The sequence below is a fragment of the Pristiophorus japonicus genome, unplaced genomic scaffold, assembly GCF_044704955.1.
Source record: "Pristiophorus japonicus isolate sPriJap1 unplaced genomic scaffold, sPriJap1.hap1 HAP1_SCAFFOLD_1348, whole genome shotgun sequence".
NCBI lineage: Eukaryota > Metazoa > Chordata > Chondrichthyes > Pristiophoridae > Pristiophorus > Pristiophorus japonicus.
Genome location: NW_027251017.1, coordinates 28,714 through 43,120, shown reverse-complemented (window position 1 = coordinate 43,120; position 14,407 = coordinate 28,714). Strand labels below are relative to the sequence as shown.

The 14,407-nt window shown below is 49.7% G+C and overlaps 1 protein-coding gene across 1 annotated transcript; it reads right to left on the bottom strand.

The window, feature by feature from the left end:
• Positions 1–4,194: 4,194 nt before the first annotated feature.
• Positions 4,195–8,026, bottom strand: LOC139242481 (aldo-keto reductase family 1 member D1-like; the record flags this gene model as incomplete). Its single annotated transcript, XM_070870376.1, has 3 exons — positions 7,934–8,026; positions 5,198–5,365; positions 4,195–4,311 (listed from the first exon to the last, which is right to left on the bottom strand). Coding segments are annotated over exons 1-3 (378 nt in total), but the record flags the coding sequence as incomplete, so codon positions are not given.
• Positions 8,027–14,407: the final 6,381 nt, after the last annotated feature.

Sequence of the window (14,407 nt, the reverse complement as noted above, 5' to 3'; positions counted from 1 at the left end):
GGGGGAGAGAGAGAGAGAGAGAGAGAGACTGGGGGGGAGAGAGAGAGAGAGACTGGGGGCGAGAGAGAGAGACTAGGGGGGGGGAAACAGAGACTGGGAGGCAGGGAGAGAGACGGGGGGAGAGAGACTGGGGGGGGAGAGAGAGTGAGACTGGGGGGGAGAGAGAGAGAGAGTGAGACTGAGGGGGTGGGGGAGAGAGAGACTGGGGGTGGGACAGACAGAGACTGGGGGGGGGAAGAGAGAGAGAGAGAGAGAGAGAGAGAGAGAGAGAGAGTGTGTGTGAGCAACTGGGAGGAGGCCATCAGAGGGGAGGCAGAGAGGGGATGGGGGAGAGGGGATCGAAGGGGAGAGAGAAAGAGAACTCGGTCCGGGGGTCACAAGCACGGGGAGCACAGTGGGGGAAGCACGTGGGGGGCGGGAATGTGATCCGGATGGTAGGATGGACCACGGTCTCCCAGCCCCACCCCCTTTACACGACACCACGTTCTCCCTCCCCGGCCCTACATGGGCTGATTACCCAGAAAACTCAGTGTGTATGTGGCAAGTGACATCATTGGACTGGGCGAGATCCGGATGTCACTACACTGTCACTTTTCACCAATAAACCTGTTAACAATCCGTGACCCACACTGTGCCTCATCTATGGTGGGGGGAAGAGAGAGGGGAAGGTCAGGAACTTGCTGCGGGGAAAGGTCATGTATCCATGGGGGACGGGGGCGGGAAGCATGGGCAGGGGGAGGAGGTCAGGCTCTTGGGTGGTGGGGGACGGGAGCAGGAACTTGTTTGGGGGAGTGGGAGAAGTTCTTAACCCATGAGAAGATCTTAAACCGTAAGCTCTGGAAACCCCTCCCTAAACCTCTCGACCTCTCGACCTCTCTTTCCTCCTTTCAAATGCTCTTAAAACCTACCTCTTTGACCAAGCTTTTGGTCATCTGCCCTAATTTCTTCTTACGTGGCTCGGTGTCAAATGTATCTGTTTTATCTTATAACACGGCTGTGAAGCGCCTTGGGACGGTTTACTATGTCAAAGGCGCTATCTAAATACAAGTTGTTGTTGTTGAGTGAGTCGTGTCTGTTCCAAGTGAGCTCTCTCCTGCCTGGAGTCAGCAGTCAGAATGGCTCAAATTACACTTTGCAAAGTCACTGATTACGTTGGCAGGACGGTTTCAATTACATATTCCAGAGAAACTGCTGGGTGTGTCTTGTTCTCCAAGGGGACCAATCAGCAGGACTGACCATCAAGGGGGTCCAATCAGAGCTTTAGGTGTTACAAATAAACGCGTCCTTTTTTTCACTCCGAGAGTTGTGGGGATCGGGATCGCTCTCCCTGAAAAGGTGGTGGAAGCTGGTTCCATAAATCAGTTTAAAAGGGATTTGGACAGGTGCTCGAGGGTAAGGAACTTACAGGGTTACGGTCAGAAAGCGGGATGTGGGACACAGCACCATTGCTCTTTCACAGAGCCAGCACAGGCACGACGGGCCGAATGGCCTCCTCCTGTGCTGTAAGTTCTATGGTTCTGTCACCTCTCTGATCAAAAGTACTTCTCTCCATACCCGCCTCACTATTAGTTCCTTTACATACTCCCCTTGGGCTCTCTATTTTAAACTGCATTGCTTCCTCATTGTGCTAAGTCAAAGGGGAATTTTAACTCTCCCTGATTGGCAGGAAAGGATTGGGGGGAGTAGTTAACATAGTGTGGCACCATTTGCCACTCTGATCTTGTCAATCTATGCCGTGAATGCTGCTGTTTTTGATAGCGGATGAGCCTTCCACCAGACTCTGGTGGGAGCCTCATTATCAAATGCCACTCGACATTTTAACCTGGCCCCGATGGGGCGCTGGCTATGCCCATCTCACTAGCTGAGCCTCGAGAAGCCAGCGAGGTCGCTAAGGTAAGTAAAAAACAAAGATTCCTTACTGGAGCCAGAAGCAGCATGACTTCTCCCCCGGGCCCCTCCAGGAAAGTGTGTGTCTCCTCTGCCCCCAGCTGGGAGAGCCTGCAAACATGCTTTATGCCGAATGGACCTGGTTCCCAGTGGCCTTCTTACACTGATGGTGGGCAACATCTCGCCCTCCGATTCTCGCCATTCCACACCACTGGTTTGCCAAGTGCTGATTTCCGCCGCACCTCACTGATCTCAGCCAGGCCTGCAGTTAGGTGCTAGAGTTCACCAGGTCTCTGTGGCTTATTGCTTCCACAGGGGGTGGTACTACTGTTGCTTAGTATCACACTCTGCCGCTTGTTTAACCATGAATAATCAGTAAACCCTCAAATCAGAATCTCCTACAAATTGGGGGCTCATGCAGTTTTGAATGAGGTGCGCATTAGTTCAGCAAACCCACGATGTTGTGTACTGTCACTGAGCTAATGGGCAGCCCAAGTTTAATTGGCGAAAGCACAACTTCCACATAGCAGCAACTGGAGCATCAGATTTGGCCAGAACACCCTGAGCTAGGAAGGTGCAAATCAGTCCCTGATCACAATCTGTACATCCCTGCTGGATTTCAGCTGAGGACACAGTTGTGTTCAGCTGTGGTGCCCTCTGTAGTTGGAGGTTCAAACCCCCTGTGCGGAGGGGAGGGGGCAGGTCGGAGGGCCTCCTCGTAGGACTGCTCCTGGGCATGGTCAAGGTGGTCATTAACCAGTCCAGGCAGCGGGCGGTCAAGGGGGTCGTTCAGCCCGACTGCCTGCGTCTCTTCTGCGGTTACATCTGAGTCAGGGTGTCCCTGGAGATGGAGCACGCGGTGTCCACCGGTACGCTCGCGGCCTTCCGCAAGAGGTGGGCGCCGGAGGGACTGGAGTGCATCATCACCCCCGGCAACCAAATTTGAATTTGATTTTATGTCCAAATGTTAATTTGTTTAAATTGCTGGTTTTTAGTGACCTCACCCCCTTTTAGCCAGGGGGCACTTGTATAATTCGTGTTTTGGTGCCCTCAAAAAATAAACCAAAAAACCAAAAAACAACAAGGGGGCACCTGAAAAGATTTTGGAGTGCCCCCCCTTTAATCAGGGGGCACTTGATTAAAGTATTACAACAAAAATAGTTGTAGAGCTGTTATTCCAATATTGGAGGGTCAAACCTCTAATCTCAAATTGCTCTGGTTTCAGGCAGTTATGTTTGGGGTTGTCTTTCCTCAATATCAGTCTCCAAGTATTGTGGGAAGATATTGCATTAATTTGACTAGTGAGCAGCTTTATAACACATGTATTAGCAAAAACCTTATCTTCTCTCTAAGTGGAGATTTTGCTGTGTATGCAGATGGATTTTCAGCAGGCTAAAAGCTAATAAAACTCTGTCTGGATTGACTTATCATATGCTAACTTGTAACACAGCCAAGCAAATGGATTTTACAATAATTCAAAACATCTGGCAGTAAGAGGTTCTCTTTCCCCCCATGAATAATCATCATAGATGGTCCCTCGAACGTGGATGACTTGCTCCCACACGAGTTCACAGATGTTTCAATGAAGGACCCGATGTTCCAGTCCTGAACTCCAGGGGGTGGAAGATGCCTGTGAGTGGATTTTTTTAACGTGTGGTAACTGTTGCACATCAGCCATCACACGGGCTTGACAGAGCTCGGTCTTTATCCAGTGGCAAGGATTGACCAGGACGGCTGGAGACCTGCTCTGCTATTCGGACCTAGTGCGCGCACATATCACAGTGTGGGCTGGGAATAATAGAGATGTAATGTTTACAGTTTTACTTTGAAGTTTGGAGGACAAGCTGCTATAACTGGCTGGTCTTTGTAAATTATGTAATACTGAATTTGTTTTCTCTTCAAGACTGCCCCAGTAGGTAAATTCAGAACCAGAAAAATAAATATCGGGTGAGGGCAAGGAATGGCTGCTATCTGTAAGACTGTGTCTTTTAAAGAAAATGGTTTCTTATGACTTTCTCCTCAAGAAATGTTCTCCGCTTATCTACATTAATGTCAACATTTGAAGTATCTGTTACAATAAATTGCTTATTTTTGCTGTTTAAAAACCCCCAGCCTGCAGGTGCTATCTAGACTTGCACATGAAGAATAGACTTTTGGATGAGGTGGCAGAGGACTGTCCTGGTGAACTGCACACCAATAAGAGGGAGCTCCATGAGGAGGGGAAGGGAATTAGAGGGGGGAGGGAGGGAGGGGAAGAGGGCTATGAAAGAGCAGCCTCTGAAACATTGTATAGGATGCTGACTTTACCTTGAAGGCCAATGGCAGCTCAATGATGAACAGGTCCATGTAATCAAACTTTAAAAGTTTCAGCGATCTCTCCAGGAAGGGTCTGACCATCACCGGAAGGTGATAGGTGCTCCATAGCTGAAAGTTGGACTCGAAGTTAATACAACAAACTGAAACAGCATTATAATATTCAGGATTACAGAACACTGAGAGTTCTGTATTGAAGACATCACAACCTCCGATACACCAGTTATATTCACAGTTCAGTCTGAAATTGTGCTTTCACAATGCCTGGTATCAGTGCTACAGGAGAGAGATTCCCCATGCAGCTGAATCATATAGCCCCCAAAATGCCAGATTCCCCTCCCGCCCCCCTCCGCCGTGCTGAGCCGGTGTAATGTGCCTCTGGGAGAGCGAGGGGGAAGTCACAGTCCTGGCACGTGATCGCCATCCACTGTCGCCAGTAGAAAGTGCCGATGGGGTCAAGGTTGGCTGTAATACCCTCTCTCGTTGATAGGCTGCTGTCTCACTGTTCACATATGAGGAGTGCCCACTTGAATGAGATATGGGAGAGCTGCTCACCCTTGCACAACTGGATCTCTCTACAAATTACCGCGCACAGGAAAGGAGCGAATCTAAAGCAGATAATGATTTGTAGAAACATTAAAGGTGCTATATAAATGCAGGCTGTTATTGTTTAATATTTCTCTGCTGATTTACCATTGGTCCCTGGCGTAAGATGGAGAAATGCAGCCAGGGTTCCTGCTCCTGCTTGAGTCCTGAAGCGTGTGAGAGTGTGTACATGTTTGTGTGCATTTATGGATGTTTGTGCATATACATGCATTCACATGTATCTGCGTGAGTGGTTGAGAGTGTAAATGTACGTTTGTGTGTGCACACGTTCACTATCTGGGCACACACGTGAAAATGGCGAGGGAGCCAAAAGCTGCAGATGTACATAAAACAGAAGCTAATCAAGAGTCAGCAGGGAGAGGAGGAGAGAGGTTCTTCAAATGTTCATTACCTTGCCACAGTAATAGATCTCGTCTCGCCTCACTGCACCATCAGCGATTTTTTCCTGAATGGCCTCTCCGATCTCATCTTCATTACCGTACATCCATGCTCCATCAAAGTGGCGATAACCCACATCGATCGCCACTTTCATTGCATGGTAACACGCATCATGGGCAGTCTGTTAAAAAAGGAATGTATCAGCAAAACAGAAGACAAAACTGTTTCAAACCTAGAGCTCAGTGTATTGTTACTTTAAAAAAAAGTACCCCCCCTCTCCCCCCCCCCCCCCCCCCCAGGGTGTAGTGGGTGACAGCGCCCACTACAGAAATGAACCCCAGTACTTTATCTGTATGCTTTATGGCCTTATCAACTTGCGTTGCTACTTTTAGCTATTCATGTACTTGTATTCTCAGATTGCTCCCTCTGGTGGCCCCGGCCTGCTGATGGTCTTGCAGGCTGGGACCGTGCCGATTTACATCAGTGGGCCGGGGCCATTGGAGGGAGCAGCGTGTGGCGGTATACCACTGCAGGGAGCAGCGCGTGCTGCTGCAGGAGGGCGATGGCTGACTGCAGTGAGGGCAGGTACAGCAGGAGCGGTGAGGTCGGGGTGAAGGAGCGGCGAGAGATTGTAGAGGGACGTGATCGGGGTCCAGGAGAGGCACGAGTTCGGGGCCCAGAAGAGGCGAGGGTCCTGGGGCAGCACAGGCCAGCCCACACTGCGATATGTGTGCACGCTAGGTCCGTGCAGCAGAGCGGTCTCCAGTCGTCTTAGTTAACCCTTGCCACTGGACCAAGACCTAGCTCTGTCAAGCCCGTGTGGTGGCTGGTGTGCAACGGTCACCACACGTTTAAAAAATCCACGCACAGGCATCTTCCACCCTTCAGGATGTAGTTCGGGATCCGGAATATTAGGTCCTTCATTGAAACACCTGTGAACTCATCCCTTTTTGGCGTGGAAGCAAGTTATCATCACTTCGAGGGACTGCCTATGATGATGATGATGATGATTCCCAGATCGCTTTGCTCCTCTACCCCATTTAGTTTTTTTAACCTTCCAAGGAATAATTACTTTCTTATTCCTCCTCCCAAAATGAACAAGTGCATGTATGCTATATGTGCCTGTATGTATTTAATTATCTGTGTGAGTGTATATATATTGACCGCACACACACACACACACAAATGCACATGCTCCACTACATTAACCTTCATTTGCCAATGTTTATGTCTTCCTATATTTTGGTGCAGTCCTCCACATTATTAGCTGTACCCCACAATTTATCAATGTCCGTATGTGTGGCTGTGTCCATACGTGTGCGTGTGTGCATGTGCATATGTACTACCATAGGGACACACCTGGCATTCAGTACATTCTCTCTCTCTGGACACACACACATGCTGTACATTCTCTATAGGGTCACAGGCAGTACACACTCTATAGGGACACAGGGAGTACACACTCTCTCTATGGGGACATAGGCAGTACACAGTTTCCATAGGGACACGGGCAGTACACACTCTCTATGGGGACACAGGCAGTACACACTCTATAGGGACACACACAGGGAGTACACACTCTCTCTTTCGGGACACAGGCAGTACACACTCTTTCTATAGGGACACAGGAAGTACACACTCTATGGGGACACAGGGAGTACACACTCTCTATGGGGACACAGGGAGTACACACTCTCTATGGGGATACAGGGAGTACACTATAAGGACACAGGCAGTACACACTCTATGGGGACACAGGCAATATGCATTCTCTCTATAGGGATACAGGGAGTACACACTCTCTCTATAGGGACACAGGCAGTACACACTATCGGGACACAGGCAGTACACACTCTTTGGGGACACAGGCAATATGCATTCTCTCGATAGGGACACAGGGAGTGCACACTCCCTCTATGGGGACACACACAGGGAGTACACACTTTCTCTATAGGGACACAGGGAGTACACACTCTATAGACACACAAACAGGGAGTACACACTCTCTCTATAGGGTCACAGACAATACACTCCCTCTATAGGGACACAGGTAATACACATTCTCTCTTTACGCACAGGGAGTACACACTCTCTCTATAGGTTCACAGGCAGTACACACTCTATAGGGACACACACAGGGAGTACACACTCTATGGGGACACAGGCAGTACACACTCTCTATCGGGACACAGGCAGTACACACTCTTTCTATAGGGACACAGGGAGTACACACTCTCTCTATAGGTACACAGGGAGTACACACTCTATAGGTACACAGGGAGTACACACTATAGGGACACAGGGAGTACACATTCTCTCTATAGGAACACAGGCAGTACACATTCTCTCTATAGGGATACAGGCAGTACACACTCTCTTTATAGGGACACACACAGGGAGTACGCACTCTCTATATGGGGACACAGGCAGTACACACTCTCTCTATAGGTACACAGGGAGTACACACTCTATGGGGACACAGGCAGTACACACTCTCTCTATAGGGACACAGACGTACACACTCTCTCTATAGGGACACAGACAGGGAGTACACACTCTCTCTATAGGGACACATGCAGTACACGCTCTCTCTGTAGGTACACAGACAGTACACACTCACTCTGTAGGCAGGTTACTGAAGTGCACCGAGTAACCACAAGGGAGCGATGTGAACCCTTTTGAGAGAGCACAATGGAGGAGTGACAGGCAAATGTTGGAGAGAAAGATTGAAAATAAGAGACATACTTACGATTTTGGGTGTAGAGAAAGTTCCCAATCCAATAATGGGAATGCTGTTTCCATCATTTAAAGGGATTCGATGATTTTGTGCTGTCAAGCTCATTTCTGTAACCTGCTCAGATAAAATATGTGAATCCAAGTCTCTCTCAAGTTTTAATAGCCAACATCCACGTGAACCACAAAGGGGAAGGGCCATCTACCTAACCATGCAACTGTTAACCCTCTGACTTCCAAACTCTCCTTACAGACTTTAAACTTATAATCAAACATCTTTTCTGAAATAAAATGAAAAATCGTTAACTGAGACCGAATATGAGAGGTCCTTATTGCTTCAGTCACATGGTACCAGAGATACACATCTGCAAACACCTTTCAGCAGGGCTCACTGGATACTGGTTAGGGCCATAGGTCGGGTAAATTTACCGTCTCACACACAAGGTGCAGGCAGATAAATAACCGGTCTTCATATTTCCAGAAAAGAAACACCGGACATGGAGTGCAATCTCTCTATAGGGTGACAACTTGACATTCAAGGGCATTACCATCACCGAATCCCCCACCGTCAACATCCTGGGGGTCACCATTGACCATAAACTTAACTGGACCAGCCACATAAATACTGTGGCAACAAGAGCAGGTCAGAGGCTGGGTATTCTGCTGTTATGTATTGTCCAGGTACATTAAATGTATAAGTACAATGGTGCGCCACAGGGGGCGCTGTGGTGAAAGTACCTGTGAGACAGAGAATAAAAGGCTGCCCACCACACCTGAGAGGCACTCTGGAGTTAGACAATAAACGACTAAGGTCACAGCAGTTACTACAACACCAGACCATGTGGAATCAGTGATTTGAGTGCTACATGCCCCACATTGGCAACGAGGAAGCGGACGAACTCCACGCAACCATGGCTACTCTGGGCTGGCTAAAGGATTTTACCGTGGGCAATGATTGGGAGGCCTTTACAGAAGGGCTCGAGTACTACTGCACAGCAAACGACCTGACGAAGGACACAGATGCACTGAGAGAAGCGTAAGGCGATATTGCTTTCCAGTTGTGGCGATGAGGTTTACTGTCTCGTCGGGGATTTGCTGGCACCCGCAAGCACCAGGCACAAGTCATATGAGGAGCTGGTCGCACTCATTCATGACCAGTTGAAACCGAAGGAGAGCATCCTCACGGTCAGATACAAATTCTACCATCACTGCAGACCCGAGGGCCAGGATGTCACCAAATATGCTGCGGACCTTAGGAGACTCGCGGCGCCGTGTGATTTTGGCGCACACCTTGACGAGGCGTTATGGGACGTTTTTGTTATGGGGATTGGCCATGAGGGTCTCCTTCACAAACTGTTAGCCACGGAACCCACAGTCATCCTGACAAAAGCCATCACCATCAGCCGGGCATATATGACCTCACTTGCAGCACCCAGCAAATGATCCACACAGTCTCGAACCCAGCAGGCACTGTCCACAGGATAGCACCTACCACGGACAAAACTGCAGAAAGTGGCTCTGCCCGGGGCAGAGAGCATGGACCTCAGGGTCCTGGAACTCAGAGTCCGCTGAAGGGGGCCAATCAAGCAGCACCATGCTGGCACTGTGGAGGAAGCCATGGGGCTCACCGGTGCAGGTTTGCAGAGTAAACGTGCAATACCTGCCACCTGAAAGGCCACCTTCAGCGTATGTGTAAAAGAAATCGGACTCAGCATGTGGCTGAGGAGATGGTGGATGATCCACTGTTTAGTGAGGAGCAGGCAGAAGAAGATGAGGTGTTGGGACTGTATACGTGTACCGACGATTTGCTCCCAGTGATAATGGAAGTAAAAATTGACGGAGTCCCAGTGAGTATGGCAGTGGATACGGGATCGGGTCCGTCATTGATGAGTCAGAGAACTTTTGAGAAACTGTGGGGTAACCCGGCTGCATGACCCAAGCTGGTCCCTGTCATGGCAAAGCTGCGTACCTACACCAAGGAACTGATACCTGCACATACGCTCTGCTGAGAACAGGTATCTCACGGGGGCGAGACGCACGGTTTATCTTTGTGGGTCATTGCAGGCGATGGGCCGACGTTCCTCGGCAGAAGATGGATGGGAAGGTCCGTGGGAGCTGGGAAGACTTCATTCCTCCACAGACTGCTGCTCCTCAGGTTCCCAAGAGCAGCGCTGACCGAGCTGGAGCTGCAGCCTAAATCCACACACAGGCGACAGTGGCCCAGAACTCCTGACCCCAAGTAATTCTGCAGCTTCAGCCTCCACAGACGAGCAGACCCTGGAAGAACGTGTTTGCAGGTGCGGGCCGATTGCTGGGGTGTGGGCCGGCGGGGCGCTGCGGGCGATGAGCGGGAGGTCCATCGAGGGCCGATGGATCTGGGGGGCCCACGCAGAGGAAAAGCAGGGCGGAGGTAGCAGCTGCGATGGTGACGGCCACGGCGGCCGCAGGAGGGGCGGCAAGTGCAGAGACAACGGTGGGAGCGGAGGCTGCAGCGGTGGCTGGCGTGACTCGGGAGAACGCGAGCCAGAGCGGTGGATGCGGCAGCAAGTACGGAGGGACTCACAGGGACTGTGACTGATCGAGTCCAGGGAGCCACTTCTGCCAAGCTGGGTTGCTCTGGGCCGTTTTTTTCCCTTCCTTTCTTCCTTGTCCCTTTTGTTCTTTCTTTGCCAGTGAGCTCAAGATGGTGGTGAGCCTCGTGGCAACGGAGCTCTGCAGACAAAGGCCAGCAGAACACCTAAGATGGCGGTGCCCAAGGGAAGCCTCGTGGGAGCCACAAAATGGCATCTTAGAAGGGAAATGCACCCGGGAGTCTTAAAAGGGCCTTACATCGTTGGCGGTCCCCACATAAAGACTTTTGTAAGGCAAGAGCGAGTCTAAATGAGCTATGTGAATGTAGGATGACGGATTTATGATAAGAATTAATATTTTAATGCTGAATGGTTATTGTGTTTAAAATAATGGATATAAATTATGAATTACGATAAGAGTTAATAGTTCAATGCTGAATAGTCACTGGGTTTAAAATTATAGATATGAATTACGGAAAGAGTTAATACCACGAGGTTCAAGTAAAAGGGATATGGATCCGTGTCTAACATTACCAACGGGCTAATGCGATTTTCGATTAAGGGGATTCATGCAATGGTTCAGCGGCTGCTAAGGCGGCTACTTCATGAGAATAGAGGCAACGCACCAGTTGCGATACCCTGTCTCAGTGCAGCCCATTACCTCGGGCAAAAAGGGGCTGTGTACCGCCACTGTACCTCACCCAGAGGAGCTGGGATTAAATAACTGTTCAGTGTACCTGCAACCTTTTGACATAACATCGGCATCACATATTCTATGTACCATACAAATGTACCGTCTATGTATACCTGCTTTCTGTTGGAGGTTATGCTCGTGTACTTTATCACCCATGTAAGGACTGCAAGTACCACATGCTTGCACTGGGTCCTCCACATGGGGGAGAAGAGGGAAGTGGATGGTCATGGACTCACACCCACAAATCAACCAGGACCAACAAGGTCGAGGCCACCGGCAATGACTTTTGGAACTGGGGGGGGGGAGTGAGATGTTATGTATTGCCCAGGTACATTAAATGTATCTGTACAATGGTGCGCCACAGAGGGTGCTGTGGTGGGAGACCTGAAAGTACCTGCGAGACAGAGTATAAAAGTCTGCCCACCACACCTGAGAGGCACTCTGGAGTTACACAATAAAGGACTAAGGTCACAGCAGTTATATCAACACCAGACCGTGTGGAGTCAGTGATTTGTGTGCTACATACACCACATCTGCGGCAAGTGTCTCCCCTCCTGACTCCCCAGAGCCTTTTCACCATCTACAAGGCACAAGTCAGGAGTGTGATGGAATACTCCCCACTTGCCTGGAAGAGTGCAGCTTCAACAACACTCAAGAAGCTCAACACCATCCAGGACAAAGCAGCCCGCTTGATTGGCTCCCCATCCACCACCTTAAACATTCACTCCCTCCACCACCGATGCACCGTGGCTGCCATCTACAAGATGCACTGCAGCAACTCGCCAAGGCTTCTTCGACAGTACCTCCCAAACCCGTGACCTCTACCACCTCGAAGGTCAAGGGCAGCAGGTGCATGGGAATACCACCACCTCCACATTCCCCTCCCAGTCACACACCATCCTGACTTGGAAATATACCGTCGTTCCTTTGTCGTCGCTGGGTCAAAATCCTGGTAAATGGCAAGTTCGGTAAGTAATCATCAGATTGTAATTTGACTTTGTCTGGCAACATAAAGAAACTGGAGGGTCAGTGACAGTTAGCAGTTAACAGCTATCAGCTGCAAGTGGTTGCTTGCACTGAAAACCGGCTTTTCCGATCTGTCAAGCTGGAGCTTGACAGATCATCCGCATTTCAGGAGCGAGGACATTTGCACAGGCAAGATTGTGGGACTTACCCATATCTTGCCCAGCAAATGTCCTCAAAACTATTACAGGTGTAAGAGTTTTAAAACACACAAAAACATTGTAAACTAAAAATTTAAAAACACGTTATTGTTAAAAGCCCTCCCCACTATGGTAAGTTTTTTAAACCATGATTAAAAAAACTTTTTAAAAATCGGAAAAATATATATGTTTTTAAATACATAAATAACTTTAATTTAAATCAATGAAAATATGTTGTGCATTTTTTCTATCTTTTATTATTGGTTATTAGTGTTTGGTCACCAGCCTGTCCTCACCGCACAGCACTGCCCCCCAAACATCAAGGTCCACGACGTGGCCCTGGACACAGTGGATCACTTCCCATATCTCGGGAGTCTCCTATCAAGAAGAGCAGGCATTGATGATGAGATCCAACACCGCCTCCAGTGTGCCAGTACAGCCTTCGGCCGCCTGAGGAAAAGTGTTTGAAGATCGTCCCGCAAAACTGTCACCAAGCTCATGGTCCACAGGGCCGCAGTAATACCTGCCTCCTGTATGGCTCAGAGACATGGACCATATACAATAGACGCCTCAAGTCGCTGGAGAGATACCACCAGCGATGTCTCCGCAAGATCCTGCAAATCCCCTGGGAGGACAGATGCACGAACGTTAGTGTCCTCGTCAAGGCCAACATCCCCAGCAGTGAAGCACTGACCACACTTGATCAGCTCCGCTGGGCAGGCCACATAGTTCGCATGCCAGACACGAGACTCCCAAAGCAAGCGCTCTACTCGGAACATGTCCACGACAAATGAGCCAAAGGCGGGCAGAGGAAATGTTACAAGGACACCCTCAAAGCCTCCCTGATAAAGTGCGACATCCCCACTGACACCCGGGAGTCCCTGGCCAAAGACTGTCCTAAGTGGAGGAAGTGCATCCGGGAGGGCACTGAGCACCTCGAGTATCGTCGCCGAGAGCGCAGGCAGTGGAAGGAGCGTGGGGCAAACCAGGCTCCCTGCCCATCCTTTCCCTCAACGACTATCTGTCCCACCTATAACAGAGACTGTGGTTCTCGTATTGGACTGTACAGCCACCTAAGAACTCATGCTAAGAGTGGAAGCAAGTCTTCCTCGAACCCGAGGGACTGCCTATGTTTGGAGGGCTTTCTCATTCATAATAATGGGAACTCCAACTTACGGAGTTCCCATTATTATGAATGAGAACATACTTTGCCTGATTGGCTGCCCAGACCCATGTGACTGTAGCTCCAGGCCTGCGCACATGCTGACGTGCACATGCTGCAACGCGCAGTCAGTGGAGGCCTCAGGACCGGGAACTCGCGTTGGCGCAGCAGCGCTTCTTTTTTATAAAATCCATTCCAACGCCCGCGGGAAGGAGAAACCGGGATTTCTGGGCCATTGCTATTCAGAACTGGCTGGTTTATTAGCAAAAGGTTTAACAATCACAATACACATTACCAGTTCAACTATTTTAGTTGTGCACTTGAAACAAATGCCCCCTACAAGGGGGGCCACACTCCAAAATAAGTTTTTTTCCAGTGCCCCTTTTTGGTTTTTTTTTTTGAGGGCACCAACACACAAATTATATAAATGCCCCCTGGCTAAAAGCGGGGGGGCACTAAAACTGGCAAATTAAACAAATTAAACTTTAAACTTAAATGATCAAATTAAAATTCTGTTCCCGGGGGTGATGATGCACTCCAGTCCCTCCGGCGCCCACCTCTCACTGACCGCCCGCTGCCTGGACCGGCAAATGACCCCCTTGGCCGTGCCCAGGAGCAGTCCTACGAGGAGACCCTTGGACCTCCCCGCTCCCCTCCGCACAGGGTGCCCAAAGATCAGGAGTGTGAGACTGAAGTGCAACCAGAAATTGAGGAGCAGCCCCTTTAAATATTGAAACAGGGGCTGCAACCTCGCACACTCCATAAAAACATGGAACACGGACTCTTCCAGATCGCAGAAATTGCAGGCGGCCTGGGAGCCCGTGAAGTGACTTAAAAAACGATTGCACGGGACTGCTCCATGCACCACCCTCCAGGCCAAGTCCCCAATAAATAGTGGGAG